Source organism: Watersipora subatra, chromosome 1 (assembly GCF_963576615.1).
Source record: "Watersipora subatra chromosome 1, tzWatSuba1.1, whole genome shotgun sequence".
NCBI classification, from domain to species: Eukaryota; Metazoa; Bryozoa; class Gymnolaemata; order Cheilostomatida; family Watersiporidae; genus Watersipora; species Watersipora subatra.
This window is the reverse complement of record NC_088708.1, coordinates 130,628-157,616: the sequence shown is the minus strand read 5'-3', so window position 1 is coordinate 157,616 and position 26,989 is coordinate 130,628. Positions and strand designations below refer to the sequence as shown.

The following is a 26,989-nucleotide window of genomic DNA, read 5'->3' as shown; positions in this document are numbered from 1 at the left end:
GAGACTCCGTCCTGGCTTACTATGTGGCCCAGATAGCAGACCTGGGGTTGATATAGTTCACACTTGGACGGCTTTAACTTCATTCCGGCCTTGTGGAGTCTCTGAAAGACCTCCTCCAGCCGGTGCAGATGCGTATCGAAGTCCGAGGCGATGACTATAATATCATCTAGATACAGTAGCAGCGTTCTCCAGTGGAGGCCGTGTAGCACACGTTCTATGAGTCTTTGGAAGGTGACGGGAGCGGATGTCAGTCCGAAAGGCAACACCTTCCATTTCCATAATCCGGACTGTGTCGAGAAGGCCGACTTCTCCTGCGCCTCTGCATCTAGGGGTACTTGCCAGTAACCGCTCACCAGGTCGAGCGTGCTGAAATAGCAGCTGTCGGACAGGGCGTCCAGGCTGTCGTCGATCCTGGGTAGAGGGTAGGCGTCCTGCTCAGTGATGGCGTTTAGACGCCGGTAGTCGATGCAGCAGCGCCACTTCCCGTCCTTCTTCCGGACCAACACCAAGGGGGGTACTCCAAGCTCCTCTGGCTGGCTCGATCAGGCCCGCTTGAGCAGATCTTGGACCTGCCTTTCGGCCTCAGCCTCCTTCTCCGGTCCGAGTCTGTGGGAGGTTGCCGGATTGGCCGGGTGACCTCATTAAGTGGAATAGAATGTTCCACCTCGGCGGTCCTTCCTACGTCGTCATCACCTGTACTGAACACGGTGGCATATCAACTCAGCAAGGAGGCCAACCTCGCCATTTGACCCGTCCCCTCACAGTTCGGCTAAGCTGCCTGGAACAGTTCCTCAAGGTGAGCTGGCACTCCATTGATGGTCAGACCGGCATCACACAGTAAGGGATCGTCCTCTTCGATCTGCAGGGTCTCCACTCTCGTGTAAATGCCGATAGTGGCTCTGGACCGGAAAGTCAATGGCTGCTCCGTAGCATTCATGCAGCGGGTGATGACATGTCCCCTGGGTCCTGGCTGATTCAAGCAACTTGCTATCGGAGGTCCGTCGAGAAATCCTTCGATCAGTCCCATGAGGCAGTAATTTCGCGTGGTGATGCGTCAGTGTATTGCCATCTCTGTCCGGGCGGGAACCACTACCCCCCTTATCACCTGTACCTTGCTCTGTAGCAGCCGCCCATGTCGATCCGTGCAGACTAGCCGTCAGCCGTCCACTTGGACCACCGGCTGCTAAAATTCGAGAGCCCCGATGGGCCATGAAGAATGGCATTCCGAGTATGGCATCCTCGCTCAGACGGTTAACCACAAAGACTTCCTCTGTCTTTACATCCCTCAGGCGGATGGCCAGACGGATTATCCCATAGAAGGGGAGCCGTGTTCTGTCAGCCAATAGTCCATGACTGTCACTTTCCTCAAGTTGGTCCCGTACAGCTCCTGGCAATCGGTCAAAGACCTGCTTATTGATAAGGTTTGTGTTGCATCCTGTGTCAAAAAGAAATTGGATGGGCCGCCCCTCCAGTTTTCATGGGAGGAAATAGCTGATGGAGTAAAGGCGGCTGAGGGCTTGCACCTTAGAGGTGTCTTCCAAAACATATTCCGAGGCCTGAGAGTCTTCCTATCTGCGGTGGGGCGGGGTCGGTCTCCCTGGATGACCTACGTAGTCCCGCGGCTCCTGTGATTGCCATCTCCAAGGCAAAGAAGGGGTCGGCCCTGCCGCCTTTAAGGCAGGCTTTTGACCACCCGGTCCAGTGGGGATGGTTCTCGCTGTCTGGGGTGGAGGGGATTTGGGGGTCACCTTCCTTCGCTTCGGGCTACGCCCCTGCCGTTCGCACGGAGGTGCGTAGGCGGTATCCGGGACAGTGGGAATGTCCAGATTGGCCTCACTCAAAGGCTGGTAGTAGTTTCATGTCTCCACAGGCCTTTCCTGTGCACGAACTTTCCTCGGCCTAGTTCTTGCTGGTTGAGGTCAACTGTTGGCTGTCACTGTATCCCGTGTAATCCTATTGTGTTTTCGGGGTTGTTGGTTGTACAGCCAGTAGTCGGAGCTATTGCTGTGGCCGTATTTTGTTTCCCGAGGCCGGTTTGGTGTAGCGAGAGCAATTCTTCCGTACGTGCTCCGGTTGCCCACATCCCCAACAAAAGGTAGCTGGCTGGCGCCTCTCGGTTGGAGTGTGAACCTGCTCCTGGAGCCATTCCACCTTGTTCTTCAGAATTTGGACCAGCCGGGCTAGTCGTCCTATAACATCGGTTTTGGCCGAGTTCACCTGGTCGGAGGTTCCTCCCTCCAGGGTTCGTACCAAAGATCCGGTGAATTTACGCTCGCCTCCTTGGATCTGGAGGTAGTTGTTCCCGGCCCATGCAGCGTCAGCCAGCGTGGGCGTATGTACGGCCAACAGATGTCGCTGCAAGGCAGAGTTCCTTAGTGAGCTGCAGAAGGTCTCCATAGCCATACTATTTCGGTGTCGATTCGGCAGGTCCCCGTACGCAATGCATACCAACCTCTCGACCTCCATAGCATGCTCCTGAAGTGTCGTCCTTTCTTCTCGCCTAAGAGCCTTGAGATGGCTTAGCGCCTGCCTGGCGGATAACCCGAATCTTGCCCGGAGGGCATTGAAAATGGCCTCCTGGTCCTCGGCTAGTCCGCAGTCCTCAGCCTGTTCGCCCAGTGCTTCCGGGAGGTGCAATAGGGTTGCTCCTTCCGTCCACTGGTTGGCGCCGGCTACCTCCGTGACGCGAGTGATGAAGTACTCCACATCTCCCTTTCCAGTGTACTGGGGAGTCCTAAAACGTGGTACCGGTTCTTGAGCCCCTAGAATCAGTAGTGCTCGTTCTAGTGCCTTGACTAGTTGGTCAGGTCCCGGGTGAGCACTTCTTGCTCTCATATTGGCCATGTCTGGCTTTCAGTAGGATTCTGCTCTCTTTCCAGAGCAGTGCCTCTACTGTGTCCGTGGCTGTCGGCTCCTTTCCGGGTTTCTTCCTGTAGGAAATTCTTCCAGTAGGAACACGCTGCCTCCTCAGGTAAGTCCTGTCAGAGTTTTCAGTAGGTTTCTGCTCCCGGAGCAGTGCATCTACTGGGTCCGATACCGCAGGGCTTTCCACAGCTCTTTCTGGGTTTCTTCCTGTTGTCAGGAAGTTCTTCCAGTAGGAGCAGTGTCGCCGTTTTTCAGGCAGCCCAGTTCATTCAGAGTCCAGTAATATCCCCAGTGTCTAGTGATCCTGATGCGAGTCCTGTGGTGGAGTTCTTGGGATCGTCAGCGATCCCACTGCTGCCACCAGTGTAATGGTTTTGTGCGACCTTCATTTTTCCTCTATTAGTACAAGACTCGGTGCATGACTTTATACATATATTTCTGCTTAGTTCATAAGTTGTACAAAAATGATCAAGTAACAGGCAATGAACAGGCCCAGAACAGCTCTGCTTTTCTACACAAATGTTCGAGCTTATATAGCTAGTAAGCTCCGCCTCCGTTCTACTTGGCTGGACCCGGCATGGCTCGGTCTTGATTCGGCACGGCTCTGGCTTGGCTGAACTCTGACCTCATTATTCTGCCTGACTGAGCACAGCCTAGCTCGGCTTAGCTCAGCCCTCAGTGGATCACATTCCCCAACAGTATCAAACAGAAAAGCTATGACTAAAATAATAATAAATATGAGATAAATGTTAACTAAAGAGAAAAGACACGAGCCATATATATTACCTCTCACCTCTTATTCCAAAAGACTGTAAGGTGCGGATTAACAAGGAGCAAAATGAATGTGCATTGAGCCAGACCTGTAAAAAGGTGTGTAGATTGTATAGCCTGTGGACCTATTCAATTACTAGCCTCGTTTATTACGCCTCCAGTCTATGTAGTCTCCAACAAATACTAACATAATTTAGATTTATTCAGAATGTTTTTCACATTATGTGTGTAACGTTTTGCAACATTCACAAAGGTCTTGTACCAAACAACATTTTTACCTACGAGTGAAACAATCACTAGATTCTGCTACCATTAGTTCTACCTGCGAGTGAAACAATCACTAGATTCTGTTACTAATAGTTCTACCTGCGAGCGGAACAATCACTAGATTCTGTTACTAATAGTTCTACCTGCGAGCGAAACAATCATTAGTTTCTGGCTCTGAAAACAGGCTCCACATTATTTTACTAAGTTTCACCAGTGGATGAAGGTGGCTATACATCATCTACAAATATTGCTTACCCTGAAAACCTGCAGAACTTTTTGCTTTAGCTTTATCGTAAGCCAGTTGGTAGGCTGATTTGAGAACATTGACAGGCACTCCAAGATGGTTTTCTTGTATGCAAATATATTCTTTAGGGTTTGCTGTCCATGCCTCTGAGCATGCAGCAACTACATGCACTTCACTATGGAAATGAAATTTGCATATTTATTACATGCCTAACTGTTGATAATCCCTTATTACATACCTAACTGTTGATAATCCCTTATTACATACCTAACTGTTGGTAATACCCTATTACATACCTAACTGTTGATAATCCCTTATTACATACCTAACTGTTGGTAATCCCCTATTACAAACCAAACTGTTGGTATTCCACTATTACATACCTAACTGTTGGAAATCCCTTATTACATACCTAACTGTAGGTAACCCCTTAATACATAACTAACTGTTGGAAATCTCTTATTACATACCTAACTGTTGGTAATCTCTTATTACATACCTAACTGTAGGTAATCCCTTAATACATAACTAACTGTTGGAAATCCTTTATTACATACCTAACTGTTGGTATTCCCCTATTACAAACATAACTGTTGGTATTCCCCTATTACATACCTAACTGTTGGTAATCCCTATTACTTACCTAACTGCTGGTAATCCCTTATTACATACCTAACTGTAGGTAATCCTTATTACATACCTAACTGTTGGTAATCCCCTATTACAAACCGAATTGTTGGTATTCCCCTATTACATACCTAACTGTTGGTAATCCCTTATTACATACCTAACTGTAGGTAACCGCTTATTACATACCTAACTGTTGGTAATCCCTTATTACATACCTAACTGTAGGTAACCGCTTATTACATACCTAACTGTTGGTAATCCCCTATTACATACCTAACTGTTGGTATTCCACTATTACATACCTAACTGTTGATAATCCCTTATTACATACCTAACTGTTGGTAATCCTGTATTACATACCCGTTGGTAATCCCTTATTACATATCTAACTATTGGTTATCCCCTATTACGTAACTAACTGTTGAAAATCCCTTATTACATACCTAACTGTTGGTAATCCACTATTACATACCTAACTGTTGGTAATCTCTAATTACAGGCCTAACTGTTGGTATTCCCTTATTACATAACTAACTGTTGGTAATCCCTTATTACATACCTAACTGTTGGTAATCCCTATTACTTACCTAACTGCTGGTAATCCCTTATTACATACCTAACTGTAGGTAATCCTTATTACATACCTAACTGTTGGTAATCCCCTATTACAAACCGAATTGTTGGTATTCCCCTATTACATACCTAACTGTTGGTAATCCCTTATTACATACCTAACTGTAGGTAACCGAATCCCTTATTACATACCTAACTGTAGGTAACCACTTATTACATACCTAACTGTTGGTAATCCCCTATTACATACCTAACTTTTGATAATCCCCTATTACATACCTAACTCTTGGTAATCCCTTAATACATAACTAACTGTTGGAAATCCCTTATTACATAACTAACTCTTGGCAATCCCTTATTACAAACCAAACTGTTGGTAACTCTCTATTACAAACTATTATTTATCTCATCAAACTTTAGCCTCTCAGCCCAATGACTTACATAACCTTTGTAACTATCTTGGCACAAAGTTAAATTAATTGCGCAAAACACATGGTTGATAGTGACATCTAAAGCAGATACACACGTACACAGTGGCATCATGTAGCTAGAACAAATTTGTGGTTACACATCTTAAATTGGCAAATCACAAGGGTGGTAGATGATTTCTTATTGAACAAACACTATAATTTTTGTGAGTAAATCAGTAGAAACCATATACATTGTTATATCATCGTGATTAGGAAGAATATCACAATTCAGTATTTTTACTACCTTCAAATAATTGGGTAAATCTTTTTTATATAAGTTTTATCATATTAACCAATAACACCAACATTATTTTCAAAATCTACAACAATTGATCTTTCGCAATAGGTTGAAATAAGCAAAAAGTGACCCAAAGTAAGGAACAATCAAGACAACTACTAAGATATTTGCAATAATTGTTGAACCAATACAGATGTATTACAGATTACAGCTGAAATTCAGCTAATAAACCTAGAAAAACAATTTACCTGAAATAAAATGTTGCCTACAACGTGATATTTTCCCATCAGAGCAACATGTGTATGCTCAACTTTACAATTCATTGCTAGTTGAATTAAAAGCAAAACTTGCTGTTTAACAGATATCTAGTTGATTATTTAAATGTGAATAGTTGACTGTAGCTGCATATGAATTACTTCAGAACAGAATTATTATGTCCTTGACAACAAAATAATGGAATATACTGACTATATCATAATGGAATATACTGACTATATCATAATGGAATATACTGACTATATCATAATGGAATATACTGACTATATCATAATGAAATATACTGACTATATCATAATGAAATATACTGACTATATCATAATGGAATATACTGACTATACCATAATGGAATATACTGACTATATCATAATGGAATATACTGACTATATCATAATGGAATATACTGACTATATCATAATGGAATATACTGACTATATCATAATGGAATATACTGACTATATCATAATGGAATATACTGACTATATCATAATGGAATATACTGACTATATCATAATGGAATATACTGACTATATCATAATGGAATATACTGACTATATCATAATGGAATATACTGACTATACCATAATGAAATATACTGACTATATCATAATGGAATATACTGACTATACCATAATGGAATATGCTGACTATATCATAATGGAATATGCTGACTATATCATAATGGAATATACTGACTATATCATAATAGAATATACTGACTATATCATAATGGAATATACTGACTATATCATAATGGAATATACTGACTATATCATAATGGAACATACTGTCTATATCATAATGGAATACACTGACTATATCATAATGGAATATACTGACTATATCATAATGGAACATACCGACTATATCATAATGGAATATACCGACTATATCATAATGGAATATACTGACTATACCATAATGGAATATACTGACTATATTATAATGGAATATACTGACTATACCATAATGAAATATACTGACTATATCATAATGGAATATACTGATTATATCATAATGGAATATACTGACTATATCAAAATGGAATATACTGACTATATCATAATGGAATATACTGACTATATCATAATGGAATATACTGACTATACCATAATGGAATATACTGACTATACCATAATGGAATATACTGACTATATCATAATGGAATATACTGACTATATCATAATGGAATATACTGACTATATCATAATGGAATATACTGACTATATCATAATGGAATATACTGACTATATCATAATGGAATATACTGACTATATCATAATGGAATATACTGACTATATCATAATGGAATATACTGACTATATCATAATGGAATATACTGACTATATCATAATGGAATATACTGACTATATCATAATGGAATATACTGACTATATCATAATGGAATATACTGACTATATCATAATGGAATATACTGACTATATCATAATGAAGTATACTGACTATATCATAATGGAATATACTGATTATATCATAATGGAATATACTGACTATATCAAAATGGAATATACTGACTATATCATAATGGAATATACTGACTATATCATAATGGAATATACTGACTATATCATAATGGAATATACTGACTATATCATAATGGAATATACTGACTATATCATAATGGAATATACTGACTATATCATAATGGAATATACTGACTATATCATAATGGAATATACTGACTATATCATAATGAAATATACTGACTATATCATAATGGAATATACTGACTATACCATAATGGAATATACTGACTATATCATAATGGAATATACTGACTATATCATAATGGAATATACTGACTATATCATAATGGAATATACTGACTATATCATAATGGAATATACTGACTATATCATAATGGAATATACTGACTATATCATAATGGAATATACTGACTATATCATAATGGAATATACTGACTATATCATAATGGAATATACTGACTATATCATAATGAAATATACTGACTATATCATAATGGAATATACTGACTATATCATAATGGAATATACTGACTATATTATAATGGAATATACTGACTATACCATAATGAAATATACTGACTATATCATAATGGAATATACTGATTATATCATAATGGAATATACTGACTATATCATAATGGAATATACTGATTATATCATAATGGAATATACTGACTATATCATAATGGAATATACTGACTATATCATAATGAAATATACTGACTATATCATAATGGAATATACTGACTATATCATAATGGAATATACTGACTATACCATAATGGAATATACTGACTATATCATAATGGAATATACTGACTATATCATAATGGAATATACTGACTATATCATAATGGAATATACTGACTATATCATAATGGAATATACTGACTATATCATAATGGAATATACTGACTATATCATAATGGAATATACTGACTATATCATAATGGAATATACTGACTATATCATAATGGAATATACTGACTATATCATAATGGAATATACTGACTATATCATAATGGAATATACTGACTATACCATAATGAAATATACTGACTATATCATAATGGAATATACTGACTATATCATAATGGAATATACTGACTATATCATAATGGAATATACTGACTATATCATAATGGAATATACTGACTATATCATAATGGAATATACTGACTATATCATAATGGAATATACTGACTATATCATAATGGAATATACTGACTATATCATAATGGAATATACTGACTATATCATAATGGAATATACTGACTATATCATAATGGAATATACTGACTATATCATAATGGAATATACTGACTATATCATAATGGAATATACTGACTATATCATAATGGAATATACTGACTATATCATAATGGAATATACTGACTATATCATAATGGAATATACTGACTATATCATAATGGAATATACTGACTATATCATAATGGAATATACTGACTATATCATAATGGAATATACTGACTATATCATAATGGAATATACTGACTATATCATAATGGAATATACTGACTATATCATAATGGAATATACTGACTATATCATAATGGAATATACTGACTATATCATAATGGAATATACTGACTATATCATAATGGAATATACTGACTATATCATAATAGAATACCGGCATTTAAAGATGTACTTGCACAAAATTTTAGTTGATTTTATCAAAAGATTTAAACCTTATTCTATCATTTGTGATTGTTTTTGATGTTTGAGGTGGCCTGACTGCTACGGTGTTTCAAGATTAAAATCGACAAAACCTTATTGCGATTAAAGCACACAGAAGAAAAGGATGTGCCCAGACCCTCCCAAAATGATGCATATAACCGCGAGGCTGTCGATCTTTCGCTCGTATTCACATCGGCTATTGCTATTAAAGTCAAGTGCTACGCAGATCTATTGGCATATTTTTTTATTTTGTACTAATGAGTGCCTGGCATTGCCCGAGTAATAAAAGTCTTTGCACAAAAAACTTATTTTTATTTAACATATAACAACATGTAACAATATATAACATATTCTAACTTTCGAACTTCATATCATGAGAAGTGTTTTGTGCAGTTTAAATAAATTAAGAGAAAAAATAAAACAACTATAAATGTGTTTAGATGTAAATGTGAAATAATTAGCAAGTAATAGCTAAATTAAGTCTGTTTTGCTACGATTACAATAAAAGATGATTTTGTAATGATACAATTAATATGAACTGAGAAAACCAAATAAAAATCCTGAATAGGTTGAATTAATCATAATAATTCGTTGCATAGAAGTGTGTGTGTGTGTATATAAAAAAGGTTACTGTTCCAGCAGAAGATATCCATAAAAACTTTGAATACAACGATGCTGGTACAAATGTAAAAATTAGATATCGGACTGTCTTTGTCTGACCGAACGGAGAGAGAATGTTGAGGCTATTCCTACTCGAGATAATACAATTGCCCGCATGAAAAGTATTGGCCTCTCCTGATTTAGCAATTGAACCTTACGAACAACCAGAGATAGAAGTTCACGAAAAGACAAAAAAGCAATGTGTTTCATAGTTTTAATTAATAGCTCTATGAAACTCTATCATGTTTCATGGTTTCAATTATTACATCATTTAACGTATAAAATCGGGAAAAGGGTGTATAAAGCATATAGCAAGGGCTGTCGATCGCAAGAGCCTCCATGGTCTGGTGGTTAAACAATTGGATTGCGAACCTGCAATTGCAGTAATGGTGAGTTGAAATCCAGCGGGATGCGAGATTTCAATTCCAAGATTTTAATAGCTATAGCTGGACAAACAGAAATCCAGGCCACATACTTTGAGATTTATATATACATGTATATATACTAGCTGTGCTACCCGGCGTTGCCCGGGTATTAAACATCAGCTTGAGGTAAAGAGAGTTGCCTGCCATTTGCTATTAGCCTGGCACATTGCCAATGGAAAATTTGATTAAGCTTACTAATAAGAGCTACGGCTTCTACGGAGCTACACCATGACTTTACGTCATTACCAAAAGCGCTAGCCTATTTGCTTCCATATACCGACATATATTGTCTCGCTAATCGATCAAGCTCTGTGGCTAAGTAAGGCGTCGGACTGGTGAATGGGAGGGTCCGCGATCAAATATTCTGCGTTATGAATTCATTTTTCCAAGATTTTAATAGCTATAGCTGGATGCACCTCCAGACATACGACAAACATTGAGAAATAAATATATAGATTTGCTCATGATCATTAAAATATGATTTTCAATCAAGCTACATATACATGTATATTGCTATAGGTGACTCAAATGTCTCAAAAAAATAAATTAAAATTTGTCCCACTTGTTTCCATTAAATGGGGTGTAAACGTATGAGTACCCAACTACAATTCTGTCAGTCTACAGTAAGTAGGTCGTCGAGTAAACTTAGTTCATTGGGGCCTTTGTCTCAGCGTACAGAAGTTCTCAGTTGCTACCTACACGGAAAACTAGGTACTAGATAAAAACTATGAAGCCGCATCTTCAAAAATAAAATGTTCGAAGATAAGGTGAAACAAACTGAATTCCTAAAAATTATGCTTTGCATTATAATTAACATTATTGTTTCATTACATAATTTTTACAAACCAAAAAAGTTTCACCTCAGCAAAAAGTCTACATTAAAACATCCATCCAAGTCATGGCCACTCACATAGTTTCAGCTCATATAATAAGCAAAATTACTCTACTGCAGTAAACTCAAACTCTGTATGCGTCGTATCTGGATATTCCTCATCATTGGTCCTAGGATATATAGCTCTCACTATGTTGTATACGCAGGTTAGCAGTGGTCACCACTCTGCCCTTGTAAGTTCTTCTGGGTATGTTCAAAACACCAATGATCTATTATAGGTGCATGACATCCTCTGTCTTTACATACCATGTTGCACATATCATTTCCTTCAGTCATTCCGATGGTTTTAGACTCACACATCTGGATACTTGGGTACTAACAAAATATTAAACTTTTAGGATTTCCTGATAACTTATTAAATGTCGCTTTAAGTTTATATAACTTCTAGTGAAAACAGTTGCAACACAAATTCATATAGTTACAAAACTTACACAACGGACACAAACCACTCACAACAGACCCGGTTTCACAACTTATAAAGCTCTAAACCTCCCCCACTTCTGCGACACACATGAGACCTATCTGAAGAACAGAATGCTACTATCATGGTTTGTGCATCATACATTCATCTCTCTGTCTTCATGCATAGTAGTTTCCACACGGGCACCACAGTTCCGCAAGTAGAAAAACATAAACATACTGTATCAATAAAACGACTGTGATATAAGCATACTGTATTTCACAAGGGACCTATTTTCATGAAGGCTCACACCTAGAAAATTAAATCTACTGATTCTTAGCTTTTATTCTAACATGGATCTACTGTAAGCTTTCAATTTGGGAATTAGATAGATCGAGAGTGAAAAATTACAAAATGAACACATGTTTAATAAAAGTATAAGTAGGTCAAGCCCACAATTTGAGGCTTTGTTTCTGGGATTAGAAGGTGAGCATTGATCAAAGCATTTTCCTCAAATTTCTACAAGTGAGAATTGAGCGTGAATTCTAATAATCAATCTAATTAACTAGCTAAGACAACAACAAAAAATCTAAACTAGTTACATAGCTTATAGTTGAAGCTTTCAGCTAGTTAAAGTTGAAATCAAATTTTTAGACCGCAAGTGGAGGCCCCAAAAATATTTGATTACTAGTTTCTGCATAAAATCATACACATCATTTGATACTAAAACAATCATTATTATTATAGACCTCTAATCTCTAGACTTCTTGTTGCTACATCTTTCTTACCTGTTCATAGTGATTTATTATAGCTAAGTAAAACGATGAAAAATAAAAAAATTGTTAAAAACTAAAGATGCCAAGCAGTAAATAACGAGTTGACTTACTCAAATAAACTGTGCAATGTTTCTTGTTAGTATATATGATCATGAGTAGTAAAATTATTCCTTTTACTTAAGTTTAGTAGATAGAAATGACTGAAACACAAAGATAGATATACCTACATTCTCATATCTTCCTCAGCAGCATAACGCCTGTCAGCTTTAAGCATAGGCTGTCTGCCCAAATCTTTCACCACTTCCTCAGCAGCATAACGCCTGCAGCTCTAACCATAGGCTGTCTGCCCCAATCTTTCACCACTTCCTCCGCAGCATAACGCCTGCAGCTCTAACCATAGGCTGTCTGCCCCAATCTTTCACCACTTCCTCTGCAGCATAACGCCTGTCAGCTCTAACCATAGGCTGTCTGCCCCAATCTTTCGCCACTTCCTCAGCAGCATAACGCCTGTCAGCTCTAACCATAGGCTGTCTGCCCCAATTTTTCACCACTTGATGCTCAAAAAATGTCTGAGGCATCTTCGATGGAGCTAGATGTGCTGATTCAGTGATTGAAGGAAATTCTGAATGAAGCAGATAGTCAGTAAATCATTGAATTCTCCAACAATCCTCGTTGGTTCCATAGTTTTACTACTTCCGTTCCTCAAGTTTTGCCCAGATAATTTACTGAAACACACCCCTATCCTGAGAGACCATCATTACGTACGCTAATGCCTAACTTAACCAAGTCTAACTGCAGATAGTGAAGTCTCTAATAACTAGAAACTTCAAGATCACAGAACACTGGTTCGTCAGCAATAACATTTATTATGCCCTAAATAAAAAATTCAGGCTTATGATTGGCTAAAGAAGAGACCGTATATTTATCGTTCACGAACTCTTTCCCCATACGCCGCTTTATACGCCAAAAATTCACCACCCGCTTAAAACTGAGTGTTTTACCTGCGATCAAGTTTTGTCAATTTTAATCTTGAAACACACTGACAGTCAGATCATCTCAAACATCACAAACAATCGCAAATAACAGAATAATACCTGTACTTTCTGATTTAATCAACTAAAATTTTTGTGCGAGTTCATCTTTAACAATAAATTGCTCTTACTGTTTATCAGCTCTTATTGGATAATCAGAAAAGAAGACGCAAGTTGTTAAACTAGATAATTCGATGAAATAACAAAACAACATATTAATAACATAATTTTTAGTAACGATTGACGTGTCCTGATTGATTAAATTGTGTGTATAATAACTATTGGCTAACCATTATGACAGCCTTTATGCAACCTGTCAATGCATTGCCTGTTTAATGGATTACTCCTAGATGCTCAAGATCAAACTGCATTATATTCAACAGGTGCTGTTGCCAGGGCATGCTTTAGGGCAGTCACTTCTGTTTTACAGATAACTACTGTCAAGCTTACCTCACACGTTGAGCAGTCACCAAACCATACACATAGTCCACAAAGCCTTGCAGGACACCTCGCTCCATCTACTGACACTGTTGAAGTGTAGCAACGCTATAAATAATCATGTATAAATCTGCAACTAACGAGGAATTTTCAGATACCTGACAATCTCAACATTCCAGGAAGCGACCCCAATACTTGCAAGACTATGTTACGTAATAAACTTTGATCTGGACACAAACATTAGTAGTAGAGGGGATGTTGAGGGCATTTACTTACTATTACTATTCATTTACTCTTAATTAATACTCGCATTTACTTGCAGTAAATACTGAGCATGAGATTGGTGTTCTTTTTTTGTTTGTCCATTCAGCCATGGAGCAATGGGTTTGTTCGACAGTAAGGCTGGCCAAAGTGTTGTTTATTGTCGTTTGCTGATATGTTAGTAATTAAAATTAAAAGAACATACTGGACACTTCTGGTGTTCAAAGTATGACTCGAAAAACTAACTTAGTAATTTTCTTACTCTCAAATAATCTACCAATAGCTAACACAAAACATGGTGCCCCGACAGAGGAATGATTGGAAATAAACCACGAGATTATGGAGCAACTACTAGCACCCAAACCGATTGCCAATGAACTTGATTTACCTGATGTATAGAAGACGCTTAAAATAGATTTTTAACTGTTTCTAACCGCTACATCCAAAAACAACGTAAATATTAAGGTAAAAGCTGCACTGGTACTGAGGACTATAGGAAGACGAGGCAACTAAATATATGACTCTTTTACATGGACAGATGATGCTGACAAAACTGACTATGACAAAATAATCACTCAGTTCGACCAATATTGCAAGCCGCACATAAATGTAATAGTCAAAACCCACGCATTATTTATCTGCAAATACGAAAACAAAACTATTGATGAGTTCATCACAGATCTACATACCATCACTAGCTTATGCGACTTTTGATCATGTATGATCGGATGGTGCTAAAAGCCTTGATTCTGGAAATAGACGACGATATAACCGGTAAAAAAATATTTGAACAGCCCAACATGGACTTGAATAGGGCAATTGAGCTGTGTAGACTAGTGAAACTACCTCTAGAAACTACTAAACTATGACTTTTCAGACCAAAAACGAACTAGTAAACACCGCCAGACACAAACCTCCATCCAAAACATCTACAAGACTAATACAGGCCAATACTCAAACTACCTCGGCCCTGACCTATGGGAATTTTGGCAGTAATCATCCACCCAGATCATGTCATGCATACGACTGTCAGTAAAATAAGTGAAACAAGTTTAACCACCATGCCTCGGTTTGTCGTTCCAAGGGGACACCAAAGAGCCCAAAGGAGTTGGTGAACCAGCTCTCCTGAAACTACTTATCAGGTGACGAAGAACAACAACATGAACAAGGGAACTGCATAACTACAATATGTCAAAAATTGCAAACTATTTACCACAATGACAGTCTTAACCAACGACAACCAATAAAAAAAGGTAGAATTCCAACTAGACACAGCTGCCTTTTGTAACACTCTGAACACTTCATGACTATGAACGACTATGGCAACACGATCTGACATACATAAACACAACTCTGACTCTGTATGATCAGAGCAAATGCACTCCATGAGGCTGCACCCAACTGGCAGTATTGGGAAGAACCAACACTGTCTGCGAATTCCTGGTGATAGAAACCACCCAACAAAGCCTACTTTCATGAAGCACATGCCAAGAGATGAACTTACTGCAGTTAAATGAGCAGATAACTATGATCTCAACTGCTTGCGACAACCACATGGCCAAACTTCTGACTGACTTTGATGATATTTTTACTGGTCTGGGACAACTCTCAAGTGCCTACAAGAATGAGTTAGAAGAGGGCTGCCAGACTATACAAGTTCGGCCATGTAAAGTTCCCCTTTCCATGAAAAATGACTTAATCAAGGAGATCAAGAATCTTAAAGCACATAAATTACATATTTTTTATAAGATATTTCAATACATCAGAGTCTTGGCTTTCGAATGAGCCTATATTCAATACACAAAGAATAATATAACTATGAAAAACAGGGTGCCAAGAGTACGTCCTGCAATAAAAAACATTTGGTTGCGGTTCCCAAAATGTGATGTCATAATTATTATTTAGCCTTAGGTCGTCGACCCCTTTTGCTGCCATTGAGGCTGCGCTTTTCTGTGACAATCGGTGCTGTTAAACCCAAAGAGCGCTAATAATAAACTAGGATTCTAGATAATCAACAATGCCGGGGGATCGTGCTAACGCCCGACCAATACAAACACATGTTCTGGGTTAATTAATTATGCTTCAATAAATATACTGTCGTTGATAAAGGTAATGAAATAACATCGATTGAATTGTGACCTGCGGTGGCGTGGCCATAGGACTATATGTCAATTGCACTGTCGCGAGATCACGCAATGCTTGAAATTAATTAATTCAAGTCGTGCCCCTCAACATTACGACAAAAAGAGAGGGCTAGTGCATAATATCCTCGGGAAAACATAGTATGGTGCTTGGAATCTGAGTTATTTATCCTAGAAATAATCTGTACATGAAGAGCTAGTGACACTGATTCCTTTGTCATCTTCATTGGTTGTCTGGAGTTGTTTTACCTTCGCCTGCCACTAGCATGATTATCGTAGTTGATAAATTTAAGCGGTAAGCAATAAAATAAGCGGTAAGAGCACACAACACCGAATATGAAAATTGTGACGTCACAATTTCCGATCCTATACCATTGAAGATTTCTGCGGTAGAGCTCTCGGGGGAAATCCTATAAACACCAACCAATGTCTGTTTCACCATGTCAAACAATGTATCATTTGAAAGGCAAAATATTGAAGAACCTGAATAAGCTGAAACAGTACTTATGTAATTGATGTGCTTTAAAGACCATGTATAATCACTAAGGTAAATGAACCAAAAGACTAGATTAGCCACCTACAGCTGGTAAGAAAACCAAATGGGAACATCAGAGGTCGCATTGACCCGCAGAATCTCAACAAGGCAATTAAACGCAACCACAGTCTTACCTACGCTTGATGACGTACTACCGGAACTGAACAAAGTCAGATAACTTTCACTGTGTGACGCAAAGGAATGATTCTACCAGATATCTTTAAATGATCGCTTGATAGAACTTACTACCTTTTAGACAACCATAAGAAAATAAAAGTACCAATGCATGTCCTTTGAAATTGCCTCGGCATTTGAGGCGTTTCAATGAAGGCTGACTGAAGGATTTATCGGACTGATTAGAGTGACAGTAGCGGCTGATGACCTACTGGCTTATGGTGAAACTCACCAACAACATGACGACAATCTAAAAGTACTGTTTGAGTGTGCGCGGGCTATTGGACTCAAGCTCAACAAGGACAAATGCAAGTTTCTACAAGACAATCTACCATATATCGGCCATCTACTGACCTCGAGTAGAATTAAACCAGACCCTAACAGAATTCAATCTATACTCAAGATGAAACCACCACAGATTCAACAGAGAGTGAAACGCTTTCTTGAACATGTGACACATATGTTTAAGATTGTCAACAGTCTTGCAATCGAATCAAAACATCTTTGAATACTGAACCAAGAAAGTTTTTTCGAAAGGGGTCCAGACCAAGCTAACTCTTTTGACAGACTAAATATTCTACTGACAAACCCAGACACCCTACAATACTCTGAGTTAGCACAGTCAATTGTCTTACAAACTGATGTGTTATTTAGGCATTGGCCAATGGGCATTGGCACAGACCTACTTCAGCAAGAGAAACTAGTGGCGTATGCCTCTAGAAGCCTATTGACTTGTGAACAAAATAATGTATCTTTAGGACTCTAATACTTAGCTATTGTGTTTGCTGCTGAACGCTTAACCAATTTACATTTAGACACAGAGACGTGACAATTCATACAGACGATGAACTTGTTGTGGCAATTTCCAGAAAGTCCATACAAAAGGTTTCACAGAGACTACAAGCTATTCTGCTCTATCTACAGAGATACCCTAACATCAAAGTTAGCTAGCAGAAGGAATCAGAGCAGCACACAGAAGATCCAATATTTTGGGATTCCTTCTTTGAGATGCCCAAATACACACAGCTTTCAGAACACTTTTTTGCTATTTGTAAAGACAACCAGGACTCACCGCTACAGGGGCGCTTGATTGAAAAGAATCGATTAGCCACAGCACAGGATCCCGAACTGCAAGACTGAACCTGCCTTATACAGACCCGCCAGAAAGAGACAGATTCCTCGACCTATAAAACATATGGTAACTTCAGGGAGGAGCTCATGATAGAGAAAGGAGTGATATCTAAAGGCTCACGAGTTGTTATCCCTAGGAGTATGCAATGGAAACTCCCAATGTTGCTGCATATGGCTCATAATGGAATCAACTCAATACTACGAAGAACACGCCACACAGTATTCTTGCCCAAAAGTGACAAGTGATATTACAGAACATATTAAAAAGTGTCTCGGATGCCAATGTGACTCCCCAAGTCAACAAAAAGATACAATACATAATCACAGTTTACCGGAAGAACCCTGGACTACAATTGGTATTGATCTATTTGAACTCCAAGACACACACTACCTGGTCATTGTAGACTACAACTCTGACTACTTTGAATATGAACAGCATACCAATCAATCGACAGCAACTGCCATAAACATGCTAAAGAAATACTTTAGTCCATGTCTGACAATGGGTGACAGTTCACCTCACACCAGTTTGCCACATTTAGCAAGGACTGGAATTTCACACTCTTTACCAGCTCATTACAATACTCACGAGTCAACTGGTAAAGCTGAATCAGCAGTAAAAATTGCAAAACGAATATTACATAGATGCCCAGATCCAGAACTTGCCCTGTTAGAATATCAAAACTTCCTGGAGAAGTAACAAATACCAGGCTGAACCAGCAACTCTTAGGTTAGTCAACAAGATCAGTAATTCCTGAACAGATGGTAGTAGTCTTACATACCCCAAGACCATCATGGGAAAAAAAGCAATCAAGATCAGCAAAGCAAGAACAAAATCAGCGAAAGATCTACCACCATTGCACCAAGGACAGCTGGTATTTGTTCGTGACTGACAAATCACTGTCGCCAATGGAGAGAAAGCATAGTTGAAAAGCAACTCAGCATCATATCATACTCACTGCTCAGTGACGATGACATTATACTCCGAGACACCAGCTAGCCCCCATTCAGGAGACCAATGTTGCTAGCAATATTGAAATTGAAGATGCCAGCTTTGCAACCAACGAGGAATGTTCAGATACCCGACACTCTAAACATCCCAGGAAAAGCCACCCCAATACTTGCAAGACTATGTTATGTAATAAACTTTGATCTGGACACAAACATTAGTAGTAGAGGAGATGTTGAGGGCATTTACTTACTATTACTATTCATTTACTCTTTATTAATACTCGCATTTACTTGCAGTAAATACTGAGCATGAGATTGGTGTTCTTTTTTTGTTTGTCCCCCAGCCGTGGAGCAATGGGTTTGTTCGACAGTAATGTTGGCCGAAGTGTTGCTTATTGTCCCTTGCCGATATGCTAGTTATTAAAAAAAAGCACACACTGCACACTACCGGTGTGCAAAGTATGACTCGGAAAGATAACTTAATAATTTCTTCACTCTCAAATAATCTACAAACAGCTAACACAAAACATAATTAAGATTTTGAATGTGTACATATTGGCAACAAACATTTGATAATAGACATGCGAGAGGGAGTGAAGTGGAGAAGTTAGCAAGCTAAGTGAGGTTGTCTGATTCCTGACCATCTGTTCGCAGAGATTGCAACTTCAAACTTGCTGCTGCTTTTAAAAGAAAACACCATTTTTTCTGGGTCCTGAAAAATGGAAATGGACGTAAAGATACAATTGTTTTGCTGGTGCACTGTGACGCTGGTGCAATTTAGAAGATTGCCAACCTAAGTACTTATTGGCGATGATGTTTTCTGGTGCAATCCGAGATGCTGGTGCAATCCGAGATGCTGATGCAATCCGAGATTCTGGTGCAATCCGAAATGCTGGTGCAATCCGAAATGCTGGTGCAATCTGAGGGATTGCCTGGCTAGTTGCTTATTGAAATTGATATTTGCTGGTGCACTGTTGCTGGTGCAATTCAAGAGATCTCCAACCTAGTCACGTATTTATGATCATGCTTGCTGGTGTGCTGTGAATGGTGGTGTAATGCAGACGATTTCTAGCTAGTTGATGCTTGTAGAAAGATCAAGAGAAGGTTGTAGTATGTAGGGCCTATTGTATTGTGCACAAGAATGAATATAACTATTCATGCAAAGTATTTATATCTGAGAGGGCAGGCCTTAGTAACTTCAAAAGGGTTAAGAGGATGGCTAATTATATGAGAGTTACAATGATCTGCAGTTAGTAGCAAACAGGTCTCTAGGATATAACTCCATCCTCAACACATGATTATATAATGGCTAGTCCTATTATACACATATAATGATTATGCACACAAAAAGGAATAATTAAGGATATGCATAGTTTATTGTTTACACCGGTCCCCATCAGAAGGTGGCAATTGTGCATGAAACTATATGTTGACAGTAAATTTCATTTTTATTTGTCTAATAATAAAAAAGCTAAATACTTTAACGTTTTACGCCATAAAGATGCATATGTACATTTCCCATAGTCAGACATGTATGCACTGTTATTGCCACATGTCATCCATAAATATCGAAAACAATCGTTAAATTAATTTAAATGGCACAATCCTTGGTCAACAAAATATTCAGATCATACCTGCCAACTCTCACGCATTGAACGCAACTCACACAATCACCACAAAGAAAAAATGAAAATGCGTGAGAAATGCGTGAGATTTTGGCCCCAAGTTCCACAAATTTATATATACTGTACTATCATTGATACATCAATTGCCCCAAAACCAAATCTCACGCATTGCCCCACTCTTAGGTTGGCAGGCCTGATTCAGATGCAATGTAACACTTTGCAAATAACTCAAACGTTTTATTTAATAGTTTTTTACAAACTTAAATTTAACTTTCATCGCTCGTCTTTTGTTGTGTTAAAAACTAGTTGTACTGAAGTAGTTTTCACCAACATTAATTCTTTTGTGCGCTCAAGTTACTTTATAATTAATTAATTTTTTTAATTAATTAATTATACAGGACATGAGAACATTTCAAAACGGAATAGCTATCAGAAGTGGGTATCGATATGGCTACACGTTGTATCGTGTAGCCTGAGTGGAACCTGGTTTAGGCAGTGTCGTATAGGGAAAGTTACGCCACGAACGGAGCCTATACACACGCATCGGAAGTTCCAAACAAACATCGGCCACGCCTACTTTTATATAGAGTTACAATGGACTGCTCTTACCTGTCTTTGTTTATCAGTTAATAAAACTACTTTGGGTAACCTTAAAGCACTATCAAGTATACCACAAAAAAGCTCAGGTTTTGCTTTAACTCACATAGCAATTGTAAAAGTGACAACATCATATTTACAGGTTTTCTGCTACTTCATAGTAAATACCTCCTATTATCTGCACTAGAATGTCTTAGCTAAATTGTGTCTACTTGCAATTTCACAACTTTGGGCGACCAAACAAACAATTAAATGTATTCACAATGATAATTATATTTATAATACCATCACTTGCCAACTTTTTTGTTCATAAAACTTATAAACAGGCTTGTTTTATGCAAATTAATGGACAACCACAAATTTATTACGGACAATGATTTCAACTAAACGTGCAAGAATATGAGGTACAACATAAAAATTGAACAACTTTCCATAATAAAAACTGAATACTAAAAGGGCATATTATACTACATAGAAAATATTTCATAGTAATGTTACAATAGAAATTATTAACTTCGAATAAACAAGTAAAGGAAGCTAAGCTGTACTAGTACTATAGCAAGGTACGCCAATGTAGTATTTTGTGTGCAATGGCTGACTTACACATGTTTATAACATATATAAATATAATACTAGTCAACAAGAATGAGTACAGTAAAAATGGAGAAAGCGTCAAATTTCAACAACACTTAATGATGAATATTCTGAGCTAGTGTTCGCATGGCCATGCTTTTGCTACCAAACTGCACTGACTGTGAGATGGAGGTATGTTTTTTACATAAAATATGAAGTCTAACATACACAAAATTTCTCACTAGTTTCTGCAATATAGGATGACAAGTGGGCAGCTCACATGGCATGTAAATATTCTCCATGCATTTAGAAGCTATCAAAGTACCTATATGGTTGTTCTTAAGATGAGGTTCAAAGCGTCTCACGACAGACTCCCACTTTTTGAACAGAGCAAATGTGTCACCAGAAACTACACACAAAGCACCCTCTTTAAAGATTTTAAATTGCAGAAAACCAGATCTACAGTGCGGAACACCAGATGTGTTAGATAGGCTGGTGTAACAACCTTCACATACTTGCTTCAACTTTAGCAAACTCTGTAGACAATAGCCCGCAAGATAATATAACGACTATTCTTCTGCTGCGCTGATTTCCTCGCGTGAAGCCAGAGGTACATTTATGAGCAAAGGCTCGGCAATTGGTACATCTATGGTAGATGGCAATAAATCTCCGAAGTACTCTCGCTCATCTTCTACATAGTTAGAAGCTTTGGTCGGTTTGAGATACTGTGCCACAGTGATCAGTTTTAGAGCATATTTAAATTCTCTAGCTGTTGGCACAGGACTCCTACATCTTACCGAGCTGAAAAGGTTCTCGATACAGTCTTGTGTCAACCTGGAGGTGAGTAAGAACTCCATGTTGTCAAGAATGTCATCACAAGAGAGTATAAAGTGGGAGACTCCAGGACAGACCCTGGATTTGGTCCGGACAGACAAGATCTCCCCAAAATTTCTAAGAAAAAAATCTTAGGAATTTCTGAAAAGTTAAAAAAGTCAAAAATGATTGCCTCAATGCTTAAAGGATTCGTATAGTATAATAAAGGAGCTGTACAAATACAGCAAGCGCAACTAGCACTTAGGTCCTACAGTTGTGTGTCTTTCTCTTTACTATACAAATCCTTTAAGCCTCGATCAATTGATAAAAGTACATTAGTGACAGTTGCCTAGCGACCACATTCCAATCTATAGTAAACATTTCCCTTACAACAGTTTTTTAGTATAATAAAGGAGCTGTACAAATACAGCAAGCACAACTAGCACTTACATGTAGGTCCTACAGTTGTGTGTCTTTTATGGCAGCCTGTACAGTGACTACCCAACAATTTTATCGTTTTTATTCATTTTGTATGTTATGTAATATACAAAATACCTAATAAATGATTGACAAATATTTTAAGCTGATAACTCCTACCGCCTATGGAAAATCTAGATTTTATACGCAATGCATATTTCTACCTTGCATTCAAATGGAGGAACTAAGACGAATGGCTGAAGATCGAGGAATAAACGATTATCATAAGATGACCCGCACTGAGCTTGTAGTAGCTCTAAATGTTCAATAAATGTTAAATATAAAAAAAACCGCGTGTATCGCTATAGGATTACTTGCAGCCACTTTTATAGCTGTTGGTACAGGGTTGTCGATATATTACACTACTAATAACGCAGTTGACTTTTTAGCAACCGTGAAAACCCCCTCAGTTGTAACAGATGTGACCGAGGGTGTCTCAGCTAATTCATCCTTAACGGCGGCAAAAAGCGTAACATCTGAATATTTAGGTCCGGTAAGAGGTGATTTACCCCGCGATATTACAACTCCTATTCCTAGATATTACTCTTATGATATGTATACCAAAAAGGCTACGATTTTAAATAGCGCAAGGCAACCCGTAAACTTTCCGAGGGGTCAATATAAAATTGCGGCGGTGCGAGGAAACAGTAATGGATCAGCTACAATGATGTTTCATTACAAAAATGCAACGAGACAAAAAGAGTTTAAAGATAGTTTTGCCTCACTACAGATATCGCTGCGATTTTTACAAACCACCTTTCTCAGCCTCGAATACTTAGGAGAACTAACTGACATAAACCTGTTCATTTTTTGTGTGAAATAAATGGCAAATACAAGCGGGTTCTTGCCGATGGAAAGCATTGACAGTCTGTTAACCAGCACTAGCTGATTGGTGTCAAACGAACAAATTAACCATTAACTTTGACAAAACCTGTTTTACTGTTTTTAAAAATTACCAGAGCAAAATTAAATTTGATCAGCCTATTCTTTTTAATAACACTTTTATTAAAGCAATTGATGAAGTCAAATTTCTTGGAGTGTCAATTGATAAAAATTTGAACTGGTCTTCCCACGCTCGTAAGCTTTTATTAGATTTACGGCCTATATCAGGCATCTTTTACCGCATAAGTGCTTTCATTCCAAAAAAATTGCTGATTATGCTTTATTACACACTTATTCACTCCAAATTATGCTATTCAATAGAAACTTATGGCAATGCATCCAAAATTCATCTTAGCAAAATAATACAGTTTCAAAAGAAAATTGTCAGAATCATTAACCGTAAGCCATTTGGATTTCCAACAAACGATTTATTTAAAACCTCTGATATTTTAACTATTGATAAATTGCATAAATATAAGTTGCTTATTCAAGCCCATAAATTATTTTACTCAAAATGTGATCCAGCACTACCATTTTATAATACTCGTCATCAATTACTTTCTCTTCCCGTACCTAATCATCTAACTTTAGCCGGTCAACGATCCTCAAACTTTGCAACACCTGCGCTGTGGAATCGACTACCTAATTCAATAAGATCAATAAAATGTCTCGGTAAATATAAGGTGGAACTGAGGCACCATCTCCAGTCTGGAGAGTGAGTGTTACGGTCTGGTTTTTGTGCTGCTGACTCGGGCTCGCGTACCACTGGCTTTGCCATTTCGCAATGGGCCCCATCATCATTTCTTACTTATTGTTATTTTTTCACGCATTGGTTAATTATATTTTTGTCTCGAGTATTAATTCAATTGTGTAATCTTTAAAGGTGAAATAAAACACACACACACACACACACACACACACACACTAGTGATACTCAATACATGAACACAGCGATGAGCGCTATTCAGCTGCTGATGTTGGTAGGCTTTGGGATTTTAAAACCCAAAAAACGTCTTCGCACAAATGAAGAAAAAGTTGAAATAATGGAGAGAAAGATGTCGCGACTGATGAAAAATCATGTTACAGAACTATAATTTATATACACAATAGCGTATAAAAATATTACAAATTTAGTAGACTACAGACATCTTATTTCCATCCGATATGAATTTTATTAGACGATCGGATATTACCACAGCGTAAGCCTGTGTGTCAGCTGGAGCATTAGCTCCAAACCGCGTTTTAATAAGAATGTCAGTGACACTGTTTTTAAGTCATTCACTTTGCTTGCTTACGTCAAGCACAAACAGCGTATGTAATGTAGCGTAATTGGCAGGCGTAACGTTGGAGTTGCCTACAAGCTCATCCAAATCATAAAATTTAGATCGGAAAGCTGCAGCATCACCGTACACACGACTAAACTGATACTTTTCAAACGACGTGTTCGAGTCGATTAAGGGGTATCTTGTTGAGTTTAGCATGGCATGCATATTTGTAACATTTAAGTTGTCAAACAATGAGGGATTGGTTTCTTGATCACCGCTCTTATCGGTCTGGAAACCAACAATTATATACCGAGGCTTTTCAGAGGATGACTTGACCCCTAACCTCCATGTGAAATTAGTGGTTTGAGGAACTGCAATGGTGTCACATTGTCTCATGCGGAAGCCTACATCGAGCTGAGCCTTGCTTTCAATAGTTTTATAGAGTTGAAACTTTGGAGCATCCGCTGGCATTACATGAGGCATAAACCAAAATATTTTGCTTAGCGTAACTTTACCAGCATCTGCAGCAGTATGTCTAAATATTGCATTATCATTTGAGTCTCTAGTTAGCGTAAGGGTGTGCTTAAAGCCATAGACTACCTTATCATAATCTTCAGCGAACTCAAAAATATGTTTTAGAAGAATTTTAAAGCTAAATGTACCCTTGGGATTTGGATATTGTACTATATATTTTTGCCGCGCTGCGAATCCAGTATTATTAGCAAGGACAGCGGTTGTATCCGTGTCTTTGAACCACAGTTGGTTGAGACCCTGAGACTTGCTAAAGTCATCGGGGTATTTTAAAAGACCTAGCATAGTTGTTGATTGACCGAGGTAGAGCACAGACTCAATCTCTTGACCAGACAGAGCATACCTAGCATCTCTAAATAGATGCATTATACCATTGTTGATTAATGCAACCGCATCAGCATTTGCGTAGGCGGTTCCATCATTCTTTGTGAGACGTCCTTCTACAAGAATATAGCTCTCATTCGGATGCGTAAAAATATCTTGAGTTTCGATATTAATACGGATTTCACCAGGGTTGTCTAGGTTAGTTCCTGTAATTGGTTCGTACTCGTGGTATTCGTATTCTTCAATAAGCTCGCCTCTCTCAACAGGCGCTGTGATGTTTAATATATTCTCCATTTATTATATACATTTTTTATACAATCTTTAATCCACTTCCATTAAGTCTACGGGCAAGTTTTTCGATAGCGATTATATCTTTTCTTTTACCGGAGCCAGAAATGAGGTTGTTTAATGAAGGATTAGGTGTGACTTTAGTAATTGAGCTGGCAATCATGTTTTCTATTTTTGCTTTAGACTCCGGTCGTGTGCTTCTTTGTCTTACCTTTGATATAGTGTTTGATACAGCGTCAACAATCCTTTTACCCGC

The 26,989-nt window shown here is 38.1% G+C and overlaps 2 protein-coding genes across 3 annotated transcripts in view; both read right to left on the bottom strand.

Annotated features, from left to right (window-relative positions):
* Positions 1–14,275, bottom strand: part of LOC137409640 (protein prenyltransferase alpha subunit repeat-containing protein 1-like) — a 37,549-nt gene extending 23,274 nt beyond the window's left edge. For both annotated transcript variants that reach the window (XM_068095579.1, XM_068095580.1), the window contains exons 1-3: positions 14,178–14,275; positions 4,159–4,322; positions 3,659–3,725 (exon numbers count right to left, since the gene is read on the bottom strand). In XM_068095579.1, coding sequence (XP_067951680.1) covers positions 3,659–3,725; positions 4,159–4,322; positions 14,178–14,245 — 299 coding nt within the window. In that variant the 5' untranslated portion in view covers positions 14,246–14,275. The remainder of the gene's footprint in view (positions 1–3,658; positions 3,726–4,158; positions 4,323–14,177) is intronic.
* An 11,324-nt stretch (positions 14,276–25,599) lies between these two features.
* On the bottom strand, positions 25,600–26,739 carry LOC137385550 (uncharacterized). The gene has a single exon (XM_068072033.1). The coding sequence runs from the start codon at positions 26,737–26,739 to the stop codon at positions 25,600–25,602; it is 1,140 nt and encodes a 379-aa protein (XP_067928134.1).
* Between the last annotated feature and the right edge of the window lie 250 nt (positions 26,740–26,989).